Source organism: Podarcis muralis, chromosome 3 (assembly GCF_964188315.1).
Source record: "Podarcis muralis chromosome 3, rPodMur119.hap1.1, whole genome shotgun sequence".
Taxonomy (NCBI): Eukaryota; Metazoa; Chordata; class Lepidosauria; order Squamata; family Lacertidae; genus Podarcis; species Podarcis muralis.
The window spans coordinates 23,403,967-23,418,527 of NC_135657.1; the positions used below are offsets into that span (position 1 = coordinate 23,403,967).

The following is a 14,561-nucleotide window of genomic DNA, read 5'->3' on the forward strand; positions in this document are numbered from 1 at the left end:
GTTTAGGAATGAGGCGTTAATTCTGTCATCACCCACTCGAGCTGGTGATTTATCAAGATGCCACTTTGCAAGCAGAGTCCTTCCGGTTCCTGCTTTAAATAACTATTGCTAATTTCCTCTCCACCATATGAACTGCTGTTTTAAACATATGGTTTCATTTCAACTTGTAGAGTTTTCAAAATCACGGTTATGTTAATGACATAGCATCACCGTTTGCGATGTTTGTTTCCTCAAGCCATTTGAGGGCTAATCTAATCTGTCAGTACAAAGTGTGCCCTTTACCACACATTTTTGTCTTTGCAGGCTGATTAAAACTTTGCAGGCTGATTAAAAGTACAGTGGTGTGACTGTTTAACACTTATGCCATAAGGTGTTACCTAAAATGTCAGGCTTGGGAGGGCAAGAGAGTCTTATGGCACTTTCCAAACAGCCAGAATAATCCAGAGGAACAAAGCAATGAGCACATCCCAAGCATCGCTCCTGATGCCAGCCAAGGTGGAAGCTGCATGTGGCAGTTGTTGTTTTTCTTTCCTTTTTGGCTGCAGCACCTCCAGATCCAAAGCTCCCAGTGTCCCAAACCAAATTGCTCCATTTGAGAGTTTTCCCAGAGCCCAGTGTATAGATGCTAGGAGGGGATATATATTTTGTATGTTTTAAAGAATGGCTGTGAATTTTGTTGGATTTTTATTGCTTCATCTTCTTCTTTTGTAAACTGCTTTGAGGCTTCAATCAAGACGTGTATATTTTTTATGAAACAAATTAAACAAAGCAAAACTATTAAGTGTGAGTTTTTAAATTATGAACTGGAACTAATTACTTTTTTGAAGGCTAAGTTTCCAAGCACTGGCTATTTTTGTTTATTTTGTTGTTGCTCCGCCTCTCTCCTCTTCAGCATGCCATCCTCTCGCACATCACCTTCCTCCAGCTATTGACCGTCTTTCTCTTGGATGCAGAGGAGCATCAAAAGGCTTCTCTCCCTAACAACAGTTGCTCGGCGACTGTCCTACACGTGATGCTCCTCCCTACCGCAGATTGGTCGATTTCGGGCTCTTGGCTTTCTTTTTTAAAAAACCAACAACCTATAAACATACAGACTTCCTTTTTTTTAAGGTTAGACACACACTTCGACTTCAGCTTCCGGGTTGATTTTAGCTGCAATTTTTGGTACTCTCCAAAAGGCAGGCACGGCTAGAAGCTGAGCTAGAATGATCCCACAGGGCTCTTGTGTTATGTATACAGTAACCTGTTGCCTTGATTCAGCAGTTTCGTTTTATGTTCTTAGGAGGGATGTGGATCCCATCATGATATAGAGAAATATGAAGAAGACTGCATGATTGCTATGTATTTTTTGGTAGAGTCTTAAGTATATTCTTATGCTCCTAGGAAGCAATGGAAGAGACCAGCATTTTAGCATAGATGCACAAAATTGGGCATCAGCACATCCACACTAAAGCAAAAGGAGAAAGAACGGGGACTCCAGCTCCCATCTGCTGCAGTCAGCATGGCCAGTGGTCTGGGATGATGGGATTTGGAGTCCAGTAACATCTGGAAGGCCACAGTTCCCCTATTACTCCACTAAATACAGGAATTTTGCTATTTTTACACCAGGTCTTAAGGTGAAAACTTAAAAAGAAAAACACAAACCAGCATTTACTGCTTTGAGATGACATCTGAATTTATTACGGATTTATTTTATTGACTCAGAACTGCCTGCCAATGGGGCTCGCTTCCAGGAAATTGTGCAGAATATTTCCGTCTAGAATACTTAAACTCTACCTTTCGAGTTTTGCTGCTCAGATGGCGGGTTTCTTCCACTCTCACACTTGTCCCAGGGGAGGAAAAGGTGCGTGGATGGGGAAACTACAGAAAGGAACCAGGAAGTTTCGCCTCCGGATAACTGCAGTGCGGCTCTACCCCTTTCCCATCTCTTTGGCAGTGAAGACCAAGAAGTACACCGAGGTAGCCTTTGAGGTTGTCTATCTTACTGCCCGATTAGAAATCGACTTTCTTCCGAAGCCGGCCAAACGAAACCAGAGCGCGACAATAGTAAAATACCTACTCCAGGGCGGGGTCGCCTTAGGGTCTTCAGTGGCGCTTAAATGGCGCTTGCGCTTTCGTCGTTCGGACCGATTTCCTCAGGCACTTGCGCAGGACACCCCTCTCGGGGAAGAGGTCCAAGAACGACCCGGTCGCACAGGAGGTCCTTTCTCGCCCACCCCTTCCTCTTGGCGGGCAGCACTGCGGGCAGCTGCCGGCTCGTAAGGCTGGGGAAGCGGAGCTGCGCGCGTGGCGGAGCGAGGCAGCCGTCCCAGGGCGCCGGGATGTATTACAAGTTCAGCGGCTTCACGCAGAGGCTGGTGGGGGCCGGCGCTTCCGCCGCCTACGCCCCGCAGGTAACGGAGGCAGCCGCGCTCTCGGGCCGCCGGGAGCTTGACCTTCACAGCTGCGCTTCACGTAGAGGAGAGACTTCCCTACGGGGCCCCATGAAGTCCAGTTCTCTCAATGACCTAAAGAGAGAACTCTCTCTAACCCTCCACAGTGGGGAAGCCCAGCCAGATGGGCGGGGTATAAATAATAAATTATTATTATTATTATTATTACTATTATTATTATTATTCATTGAGAAGCGGAATGGAGAAGCGGGCTTCATGTATTCCACGCGCTTCTGTGGCTGCCCATTAGGTGTTCCCTGGGGCGGCTTGCAAGGAAGCCTTGCAGCAGAGAATATTTGAAATATAATAGGGTTGGTGTCAAAAATAAATAAATAAATAAATAGATAATAATTTATTTATACCCTGCCCATTGGCTGGGTCTCCCCAGCCAGTCTGGTGGCTTCCAATATAATATTAAAATACAATAGTCAGTTAAACATTAAAAGCTTCCCTAAACAGGGCTGCCTTCAGATGTCTTCTAAAAGTCTGGTAGTTGTTTTTCTCTTTGACACCTGGTGGGAGGGAGTTCCACAGGGCGGGTGCCAGTACTGAGAAGGCCCTCTGCCTGGTTCCCTGTAACCTTGCTTCTTGCAGTGAGGGAACTGCCAGAAGGCCCTCGGCGCTGGACCTCAGTGTCTGGGCAGAACAATGGGGGTGGATACACTCAGTCAGGTATACTGGGCCGAGGCCGTTTAGGGCTTTAAAGGTCTGCACCAACTCTTTGACTTGTGCTCGGAAATGTACTGGGAGCCAGTGTAGATCTTTCAAGGCTGGTCTCGGCGGCTGCTTCCAGTCACTAGTCTAGCTGCCGCATTCTGGATTAGTTGTACTTTCCGGGTCACCTTCAAAGGTAGCCTCACATAGAGCGCATTGCAGTAGTCCAAGCGAGAGATAACTAGAGCATGCACCACTCTGGCGAGACAGTCTGCAGGCAGATAGGGTCTCAGCCTGCATACCAGATGGAGCTGGTAAACAGCTGCCCTGGACACAGAATTGACCTGCACCTCCATGGACAGCTGTGAGTCCAGAATGACTCCCAGGCTGTGCACCTGGTCCTTCAGGGGCACAGTTACCCCATTCAGGACCAGGGTGTCCTCCACACCTGCCCGCCTCCTGTCCCCCCAAAACAGTACTTCTGTCTTGTCAGGATTCAGCCTCAATCTACTAGCTGCCATCCATCCTCCAACCGCCTCCAGACACTCACACAGGACCTTCACCGCCTTCACTGGTTCTGATTTGAAAGATAATTTATTGAATTTCTATACTGCCCTATACCTGGGGGTCTCAGGGTGGTTCATAGAATAAAATCAAGATATAAAACCACAAAATACCTAATAAAAATAAAAACAGCAACTCAATTACCCCCCCCAAAAAAAAACCCACACACATTTTAAAAGGGCATAGGTTGTATATCGGATCAACCAAATGCCTGGTTAAAGAGGAACATTTTTGCCTGGCGCCTACAGGTACATAATGAAGGTGCCAGGCAAACTTCCCTGGGGAGAGTATTTGAAATATAATAGTTGTTGGCAATAAGCGTAGCAGAGTATTTATAATAGTTGCTGTCAATAAGCGTTGCAGCAGAGTATTTGAAATATAATAGTAGTTGCCAATAAGCGTTGCAGCAGAATATTTGAAATATAATAGTAGTTGTCAATAAGCGTTGCAGCAGAGTATTTGAAATATAATAGTAGTTGTCAATAAGCGTTGCAGCAGAGTATTTGAAATATAATAGTAGTTGTCAATAAGCGTTGCAGCAGAATATTTGAAATATAATAGTAGTTGCCAATAAGCGTTGCAGCAGAGTATTTGAAATATAATAGTAGTTGTCAATAAGCGTTGCAGCAGAATATTTGAAATACAAGAGTTGTTGTCAATAAGCGTTGTGGCAGAGAGTATTTGAAATATAGTTGTCGTCAATAAGCGTCACAGCAGAGTATTTGAAATATGTATAAAAGCTGTTGTCAATAAGCGTTGTTGCAGAGTATTTGAAATATAATAGTTGTTGTTGTTCTTTGTACCCATGTGACTAGGTTCTGCGTGGCTTCCAAGATACATAAAATCATAATAAAACATTACACATTCAAAGGCTTCCCTGTACAGAGAATGTAGTATATGGTAAATGAAACGAACAGTGAGCAATAAAAATCAGGAGAAATTAGTTGGGGGTGGGGCATGACCTATTGCAACAAAAGCAGAGGTTGCATCCACACCACACCTTTGGAAGCACGTTTGCACCACCTGGACAGCTCTAAATAATTGTAGAAGCTGTAGTTTACTCTCCACAGAGCTGCAGTTCCCAGCGCCCTTTAGTGAACTACGGGAGGCTTTTAAGCAGAGGTTGGATGGCCGCCTGTCGTGGGTGCTGTTGTTGAGATTCATGCATTACAGGAAGTTGGATTATATGACCTTGGGGTCTCTTCCAACTCTACTGTTCTATGATTCTGTAGTATTTCCCAGGATTCTTGGGAGGAAGTCAAGTACAGTACAGAACTTTAAATGCAAGGGGCAGGGAGGTTGGGGAATGCATCAAGCAATTTATAGCCTCGATTTAAATTGCAGTGTCCACTGATGTTTGTCTGGGCTGTTTTTGACCTATACAGCCTTTTATGGCCTGGGTCCTGGATTCCTAAGGAACCTGCTCGACCAGAAATCAGACAGTGAACTTGCTGCAGTCACACAATCAGGCTCTTCTCTGCCTACCCTCACAGGGAGAGGCTGGAAGAATGATAGGGGGACATGTGGCTCTTTCTTGGGTGGTTCCTCTGCTTTGGAACAACCTGTCTTTAGATGTGAGAAGCCACTTACCTCCGCTGTTTCCCCCTAAAGGCTGCTGCACTAGTCGATTCAGCAGGCATTTTTATTTGTCTTTTGTCCACTTTTCTAATAATTGGTTTAACTTGCTTTTTGTTTTACAACTTTATCTTTTAAAATAAAATGGGGCTCACTACTTCATACATTTAGAAAACATGTTGTGGAGCGCTATTATTTAATGCCTGTGTCTCAGAAGCCTGAGTAGCTTCAACTAGAAGTATGGCATTTAATGTTGGCATTTCAGGCATCTCCTGGGTCTTTTTTATGCCGACAGGCCTGTTCCGCTGCTCAAACTTATTAGATGAGCCAGTCGTTTTTATGATTTTTTTTTGGTGTTCCTTTTATGATGTTTTATGTGTTGACAGCACGATTTATTCATTCTTTTGTAGGGGGGAGGCCTGTAAATACTTTAACCCATCAATTAATTAATGCAGCCTGAAATATTTTAGACGAATAGTTCATATTACAAAGTGACATTCACCCCCCTTGATTTCCTAGACTACAGTACACTAACCTCTATACTACAGTACACTAACCTCTAACCCCTTTCTCTCGTCTCCTTGCTAGCAGTCCACATGCCTCTGTTACCCTTTCTCCTTTCTTTCCTTTCCACCGACAGCGATTGTGCTCCTCTTATTTTAAATATCTTGTTTCTCGGGTATCCCAGCCTTCTAGTTACTCTTATCTCCTGGACTCACTTCCTACTTGTCCTCTTTCTTGCCCTATATCCTCTGCACTCTCCCTACCTGTTGCTGCCAACACAGCACATCCCTTTTGCTAAGCCATGGGTTTTCTCCCATCCAAAATGGCTGCTAACTTCCCTTGTAGAAAAACCATTGTTCATCAATGTTCTGTTCTTCCTCACCAAACAGAATATTTATGGTCATTCCTTGATACCATGTCATATTTCAAAATGGCCAGATAGGGAAATCTCCGGGACAGCGGGGAAGCGCAGCGCGTCTTCCCCACTGTCCTCGGACCTCCTCCCGCCGCCCGGCTTCGGAACGATGCTCCGAAGCCGGGCGGCGGGCGGGGACGCCTTCTCCCGCCGCCCGGCATCAGAACGAAGCTCCGAAGCCGGGCGGCGGGGCGGGGACGCTGCGCGCCTTCCCCTCTGTTCCCGTACCTGTCCTGAAGGCTTGCGGTGGGGAGAAAAGCCCTTCTCCGCACCGCCAGCCTGGCAAGCGGTTTCCCTAGGAACGCATTAATTGATTTTCAATGCATTCCTATGGGAAACCGTGCTTCGCAAGACGAAAAACTCGCAAGAAAAAAAAACTTGCGGAACGAATTAATTTCGTCTTGCGAGGCACCACTGTACATTCACAGATACAGTATGCAGAATAGCAGTGGGGTCTGTCTTTGGATAGATTGCTGATGCATTCCATAGAGCTGAGTGAGTTCCCTACTGCATGTTTTTTTAAAAGCAAATATAAATAGTTTTACATAAAGTTAACCTGACAAGTGAACATTATTTTCCGAAAATGTATGTGATTGGCAGACAGCTTGATAGATGAACAAACAAAAACTAATTAGTAGACATTCATTTCAATCATGTACTTATTAGCCTTGTTAAAATGCAAATTTAATGTCAAGCATATTGTGTTCACACTCACCGTCTGGAATAATAAAGTAGGGAATCTGTATGTAGGTAATTGTTGGCTGTGCTGCACAGCCTTTTTTACTTGAGTGTAGCTCTGTTAAATGCCTGCATGTAAGAAGTAAAGCATTCCAGAATTAGTTGCATTTTGGTTCTTCATCAGCAATGCTTGAATGCCTAAATGAACACAAACTGCAATGTGAAGGTGGCATGCTCATCTCTTAATTGACTTTCTTTTTAAATGGATGTTCACGAATGCATTCAAAACTCAAGGGGAAGAAAGACTAAACGAATGACTTGTTATGAATGTAACCCCTATTCCTGTTGGTATTGAGGGGTCAGCTCCCACATCTGTTCAGCTGACTAGACTGAGGCTGCAATCCTGTACACTCACATCCTGAAACTAAGCCTGATTGAACAATGGCTCTTATCCATGATGGCTCCATTGTTAGAGGCGGTATGCCTCTAAATACCAGTTGCAAGGAATCACAAGAGGGGACAATACTGCTGCACTCAGGTCTTGTTTGTGGGCTTCCCGGTTGGTATCTAGTTGGCTCCCCTTGGGAACAGGATGCTAGACTAGGTCAGCCACTTGCCTGATCCAGGGGTTATACTGGAAAGACCAGGGAAGGACAGTGGGACAAGAGTAGCATCCAGCCACCCTCCAGCTTTGCAGTGTGCCCCACTGTGAAGCTACCCAACTTTTGCTCACTTGTTGCTGCCTCATTTCTTCTTGTTGTAAGAACCCAGAAAATGTGTACAGAAGCAGTAAGCAATGGCTGTTTGCCCTCCCCTATTCATGGACATTGGTAGACACCCTGAGGAAGGCTGGCCTGAGGTCATGGTGTTGGAATGTTGTTGTTTTGAGAAAGCAATACATTTCCAATAGCATATATTTTTTGCCATTAATTTGAGAGTAGTTGTTTTTTTTAAGTGAATTAAAATAGTTATGAATTTCCAGAGCCCATTCCTAAAAGAAGATGATTTGGGTCATTTACCAAATTTTATTTCATTTATACACTACTCTTTCTGGAAAAAGCTCCGGGCAGTTCACCCAGCTCCATCTGACAACAGCCCTCTGAGCTAGGTTATTTATTTATTTTTAATTTGGTTTTACAAATGTAAATTAGTTACAACACCAAATACATATCCATAGAATGAGATAACTCTGAACCCCGAGACTTCCCCCATGGGTCCTATTGTCAACATTTCCGACTGCATATCATTTCATAATTATGTTTTGTGTCTATCCATATTGTCCGTAGTATTTGTTACATCACAAGTAAGATTAAAATCCTGCTAATGTTTTCATCTGCTCACAGTGGTCTCCTAAATAAATTGTAAACTTTCCCCATTCTTTTTTGAATTTCTTGTATTCTTGGTCTCTGAGTTTTGCCATTTCAGCATAGTCGATAACAGCTTGATTTGTCCTTTCTCTCTGGTAGGGATTACCTCTGAGCTAGGTTATGGCAGGAGAGTGTGGCTGTCCCAAAGTCACTCGCTAAGCTTCATGGTTTGCTGGAGATTTGAGCCAGGATCACATGCTGTCTGGGGCTGATGAGAGTTGGAATGTAAGAGCCTTGTTGGATCAAGCCAAAGTCCCATCTACTCCAGCATGCTGTTCTTGCAGTGGCCTGCCAGATGCCCAGGGGAAGCCTGCAAGCAGGACCTGACTGCAATAGCACTCTCCCTTACTTGTGATTCCAGTAACTGGTATTCAGAGGCACATTGCCTCCTGACAGCGGAGGGAGAACATAGCCCCCCATGGCTAGTAGCGACATATGGAGAGCACCTCATTGGCTACCCTGGGTCGAGAAACATTTGCTTCTGCATCTGGAAGAGGCAGACTTTGCCAGTCTAATTTTGTTTTCTCGCTGCTTTGGGTTGGCTTCTTGACAGATTCTTTTCAATATGTGCTGGTGACTTCGTATGGAAAATTTGAAGAAAAAAGACTTGATTCAGCTTGTATTGTGAAGCAGAAAGGGCAATTTATTGATTTAAAACATTTATAACTTGCCTTTTCTATGTGCGAAGATGCTTCTAACAAAGCGTCCACTAATGCAATAGCAATAAAACCAAAGTCCCATAAAGTCACTAAACTGTGCATCCTATGGCGGTAGTATTTTACAAGCGGAAATGCCCACTTAAACGTCTTGCAGCAGAGGAAGGTTTTGCCTCCTCCCTGGATTGCGGCAAAACATTAGAGCTGCAGACTATTTTGTGACAATTCTTCCACAACTGCGGGGCAGTCTCCTATCCCACGTGTCCTCCCCTCATGTGATATTGGGCACACAGTGAACTACCCCCACTCTGCAGAATATAAACAGGGGAGCTTGTGTGGGAAAGGCTGTCTCTGAGTTTATGGGTTCCTACCAGACCTTGGAAGAAATGCTTAAAGGTAAAATCCAGCACTTGGTCCAAGAAATGAATTGGCCACCATTGTAAAACGGTTGCAAAATGGAATACAGTGGTACCTCGGGTTAAGTACTTAATTCGTTCCGGAGGTCCGTACTTAACCTGAAACTGTTCTTAACCTGAAGCACCACTTTAGCTAATGGGGCTTCCTGCTGCTGCCGCGCCGCCGGAGCACGATTTCTGTTCTCATCCTGAAGCAATTTTCTTAACCTGAAGCAGTATTTCTGGGTTAGCAGAGTCTGTAACCTGAAACGTATGTAACCTGAAGCGAATGTAACCCGAGGTACCACTGTATATTTCTGAAATACACAGGTCCATGCTGCAACAGCCTACAGTTAATGCAATTCAAAAGAAGTATCAAGGGAGGGAGGGATGGAACAAGCAAATTCAGGTTCTCACCATTTAATTCTGAGGGTAGAGAAGTCAGTGGTACTTGAACCCAACTGAGCTGATGGAGATTTTGTTTTCTCCTCTTTCCCTTTATAACAGGCACATGACTTGCCATTTGCAGGCAAACTTCCAGACTGTAAATATGCTCTTGACCGTAATTCTCGTAAGTGTCTCTTCTGGATGGTCCTGTGGAGTACAGTGTTCAAGGTTAAGCCAGAGACGCTCTTGCTTTGTAGTCTCTTACTGCCTGGTCACTTGTTTATATAGATGATAATGTATCTGGTAACTGTGCTCTCTGCAAACAAAGTTTTAATCGTCTCATTTTATGCAGGGATTCAAGCCAGTTGTATCTACAGAGTCGCCAACTCTAATATTTGCAACGCCAACTAAAATTGCCTCAGAAGGACCGCCCACCGTCGAGTATCTTGGTAAAAACCGGGTACCGGAGCTGCAGAAGTTTTTTCAGGTGGGAAGAAACAATATTCAGTCAATAATCTTAGTTGAATTTATGTCTGATTGCTGGAGATGCTGAATGCTTGAGGCTTGCAGAAGTGTAGATAAAGTGCTGCTCATATCTATGTTTCTGTGTTTTCATTAGAGGTCAACAGTATTTTAAAAAGAACTTGAAACAAATTTTACAGCAGGCTAAATGTAAGTTCAGCGCTAGGTGCACTTTGCATGATTTTTGCCTCCTCACCTCTCTCTCTCCCTCTCCTGTTCTCTTTCCCCCTGCCCAATCTTCAACCATGCCGTATCTGAAAATTATTCTGTTTGTCCTTTGCTTGATTATTCTTACAAGGTTGAAGCTTTCAATGAAATGGAAGGTCTTTGGCAGGGACGAAGACCAAGTATGGGATTCAACTAATGATTTCTGTCCGTGGAAGCCCTGAGTGAGGGCTTCCGCTTATGTATCGGGGCTTTGGTTCCTTCTCTTCTCCTTTGCATGCCTCCCCCAAAAAACTGGCTTGGGAGAGACCCCAGAACAGCATATGGGAGGAGGAGAGTGGGAATTGTTCTGTCTGGCAGGCCAAAATGCTTGCTGTGACAGAACAGCCACCTTGGTGCAACGTTGAATTACTCTCTGAGAGGGCAAAGAGTGGAACCTGGGAAAAGACATGAAGATCTGAAAGGGGCACACAGGATTGTACACAAGTAGTGATAACTGTGGAGATTATGGAGAAAAGGAGCTGTTCAGAACATTTAAGAATCACCCTCCAAAACTTGGCAGCCCATTTTTTGCTTTTGAGTCCTCTCTTGGCAATGTCAGTATGTTGCTGCACAATATATTTCTCTCAGCACTATTCATGCATCTATGGTGGCAGTTCTCAAAATTCTGGACCAGATTCCGGTTTCTACTTTTAAGAAAGAGCACTGTACATGCAGAGTTCTGCTTGCAAGTTACGTGTTCCACGTCTATAACAGCAGCATTTTGGACAACATTTGCTGATACAAATAAACTCAGCACTAATCCTTTTTTTGCTTCTCCAGTCCATTGCAGATGCTTGCCATATTCAGGTCAGTCTTGCCCATGGGCAGTTGCATAGTCAGGTTAAAACCCAACAGTTAAACATTGCTATTAACGTTATGCAACTACTAATAAATGCAGTGGGTTTAGCAGTTGAGATCAGAGTAAACCACTGGAGCACCTTGCATGGAATATGCAAAACTCCCTTGTTCTGATGGAATAACAGATCTTTAAGAAGCTCACTTTTTCTCGCATTCTGTTTTTATTCGGAAAACACTCCTGCTCTTAATTGGTGTTATTTCCTTTTCCCTTGAAACCTCACGACTCACAAGTTAGCGATGCTTTGCCAGGAAGCATCTGGTGTGATTAGCCACTTAAAGGAATATTCTGTCGTATTCTTTTATACTGCGTGTAAGTGAATAGTGCAGATGTGATGTGGGAGTCATGTAACGATCCTCATCAGTGCAAGCCCTATGTGCGGGCTTCTGTTTGTGCCATGTGGCTTTTCTTTTCCCCATCTCCTCCCTCTGTGCGCCCCCAAAATTGGCTCTAGGTGGAGGTTGGGAGAATCCCTAGAACAATCCTCCGGGAGAGGGGGGTCGTTCCATCTGGCAATCTGATATGTCTGCTCAGATGGAATGTTTGTAGTAGCGTGACATTGAGTTCCTCCCTTAGTTTCCCTTTCCTCTCCCATAAAGTCTGGATGTGGTGAACTTCCTTGTGATTTCACAACGCTGTGCTCCCTGATAGGCTACCAATGACAGGAAACATGAAATGTCACAGTGTCAGAAACCTAAGAAGTTGCCATTTAACAACTCAGACTCTGCGTCCATCTGTTCCAGCATCACCTTCTGCAGTGGGCAGAGGCTTTCCAGAGTTTCAGGCAGAGGTCTTTCCCATCATCCGTTACTTGATCCTTTTGGCTAGAGATGCCAGTTACTGAACCCGGAGTTTCCTGCCTGCAGCTGTTTGCTCTGTGGCTGAGCTGTGGTCCCTCTCTGATGTCAAGACAGAAGGACCAAGTGTTAAGAAAGGAGAGGAAGGACCTGCATATGCAGCTGCTTAAATATTGAGCACAGCCCATAGAAGTCAGATCTGTTTCCCTCCACCTGCCATTCATGCCACCACTGAGCTGCATGTACCTGCCCTGTGACACAGGCTAATATACGTAGTTAACGTGCATGGACCTCCGCTAAAGGTTCCCAGGGCTTTAGAAGTTATCATGGAACACATTTGCTGGGCTGTGTGTGGGTGTGTTCTGCCCTTAAACTGGATGGAGTTGGGTGGGCTACACTTAATTATCGAGAACTTGTATAAATAATACAAATGTGCATATTTGCTTTGAGTAATCTCTCATTGCTGTCATGAGAAAGGTCAGGAACGTACGCAGGTCACCGAAGCCATAGTCTGTGCTTGCTGCTAGTTGCTATCTTGGTTTAGCTTTCATTCACATTTTGTACAAATAGACTTTAGCTTGGGGGATGGTAATGTACATGCTTTTATTAATTCTTATGTATTTATTTTATTGATAACAGAAGCCCGATGGTTTGCCAGTGCACCTGAAACGGGGCCTTCCTGATCAGCTTCTTTACCGGACCACGATGGCACTAACAATAGGAGGGACCATCTACTGTCTCGTAGCGCTCTACATGGCGGCCAACCCAAAAAAGATGAAATGAATGATCCCTGATTAATAGAGACTAATGACTATCCACTGGAAGGAAGACTTGCACTTAACCTTCTGCCGTTACACTTCAATCATGTGATTGTATGTTGCAAATTCTAGAGATTCAATTTGGGGTTTAAGAAAAGTTCGGAAAATGGTGACCTAACGTTTAGGAGAAGAAGAGCAAAATTAATACCAGAAGTTGAGAAGAAAGCCATTATCTCCTGTGTAGTTTTGCAAATTAGTCTTCACACCCTTGACTTGAAAAGAAGAGGGGTCATGCAGCAGGCATTCCTGACAGTAGGGCAGGCTAAGTTGACAGTGCAAACTAGAAATGAAGTTGTTACGTTGATTGATGACCTCGTTTTAGGGACAAGGGCATTTGGAAATCTTGTTGAAAGTGCATTTGACTTGCTGAAGAAAAGATTATGGACTGAACTACTAGGCTGATTCAAAATGGCAACCTGAAATGATTTGGCTTGATAATTCTCACTAGAATCTACCATTTAGGCCCCTTCTCAAATTATGTTACGAGCCTGACTGTGATTTCTGTGGAGTTGTTTCAGCAGGGCTATGTTGTTTTGATTAGCTCCTGACATGTTGTTCTGATGATCTGCAAACTTCATTCCATTTCTGTGAGCCATCTCTTGGAAGCGGAGTGTTGCGTTCAAAGACAGGTTCTGTGTAGAAACACTTGACTCCACCATGGTTCCACCCTCCCACTCCCCCATCTCTCTAAAATAAAATTCTATTTGTTTTAACCTTGGAATAAATACAGCAGTACAAATGCTGCACTTCTATCTGATGTGTCTGTTTTATGGGTAATATGGAATAAGATTTACTGTTGTTTTTTGTTTCAGCAGTAGTACAAAACCAGTGAACTACTTTGAACATAACAAACACAAATTTATGACTGAGTGAAGCGCACCTGTCTTCTGGATTAAAATTGGACACACTCCACTCTCTTATACCCCCAAGAGTTTTGTTTTTGAACTAGCTTCTCTGGGTCCACTGCTACTTGGGTTTCTGCAAATAATGCTGAGTAATTGTTTGGCACTGGGTAGTTACGTGAACACTTTGCCTCAACAGTAGTATGATCATACAAAATGAGGTCGGAGATGTACAAATGAATCTGCCTTATATGGACTCAGATCACTGATCCTTCCAATCCAGTACTGCCTGTTTTGATTGGTTGCAGATATCCATGGTCTTTCCTGTTCCTGTTACCTAGTTATGAGACAATGAGGTTTTAATCTGGTACCTCATCTAATGTACAAAAGTCTCAGACCCACCTACCACTTTGTGCACACAGGAGCCCTTTAGTTAGCTTTGAAATCTATTTCTGTAGCATGATTGCAGTATGATATGAGCACAATTCAAAAGTGTTGGTGCTGACCTTTAAAGTCCTAAACGGCCTCGGTCCTGTATACTTGAAGGAGCGTCTCCATCCCCATCGTTCTGCCTGGACACTGAGGTCCAGCGCTGAGGGCCTTCTGGCGGTTCCCTCACTACGAGAAGCCAAGTTACAGGAACCAGGCAGAGGGCCTTCTTGGTAGTGGCACCCGCCCTTTGGAACACCCTCCCACTAGATGTCAAAGAGAACAACAACTACAGTGGTACCTCAGGTTAATTCATTCCGGAGGTCCGTTCTTAACCTGAAACTGTTCTTAACCTGAAGACCACTTTAGCTAATGGGGCCTCCCGCTGCCGCCGCTATTTCTGGGTTAGCGGAGTCTGTAACCTGAAGTGTCTGTAACCTGAAGCGTATGTAACCCGAGGTAC

At 44.3% G+C, this 14,561-nt stretch overlaps 1 protein-coding gene across 3 annotated transcripts; it reads left to right on the top strand.

Moving 5' to 3' along the window:
- Positions 1-2,202: 2,202 nt before the first annotated feature.
- COX7A2L (cytochrome c oxidase subunit 7A2 like) lies at positions 2,203-13,579 on the top strand. 3 transcript variants are annotated; one of them, XM_028724788.2, is made up of 4 exons: positions 2,203-2,393; positions 8,289-8,414; positions 9,980-10,114; positions 12,649-13,579. In XM_028724788.2, exons 2-4 carry the CDS (start codon positions 8,385-8,387, stop codon positions 12,790-12,792), a joined length of 309 nt encoding a protein of 102 aa, XP_028580621.2. In that variant the 5' UTR covers positions 2,203-2,393; positions 8,289-8,384; the 3' UTR covers positions 12,793-13,579. The 3 variants fall into 3 exon arrangements, with proteins under 3 accessions (XP_028580621.2, XP_028580619.2, XP_077781667.1); XM_077925541.1 differs by lacking the exon at positions 2,203-2,393 and adding an exon at positions 9,748-9,811 and having other exon boundaries at positions 8,386-8,414; XM_028724786.2 differs by lacking the exon at positions 8,289-8,414 and having other exon boundaries at positions 2,205-2,393.
- The last annotated feature ends 982 nt before the right edge of the window (positions 13,580-14,561 follow it).

Coding starts and splice junctions, on each gene's coding strand:
- COX7A2L (XM_077925541.1), top strand. Junction 9,812..9,979: donor TGCTCTTGACCGTAATTCTC/GTAAGTGTCTCT, acceptor CATTTTATGCAG/GGATTCAAGCCAGTTGTATC. Junction 10,115..12,648: donor AGCTGCAGAAGTTTTTTCAG/GTGGGAAGAAAC, acceptor TATTGATAACAG/AAGCCCGATGGTTTGCCAGT.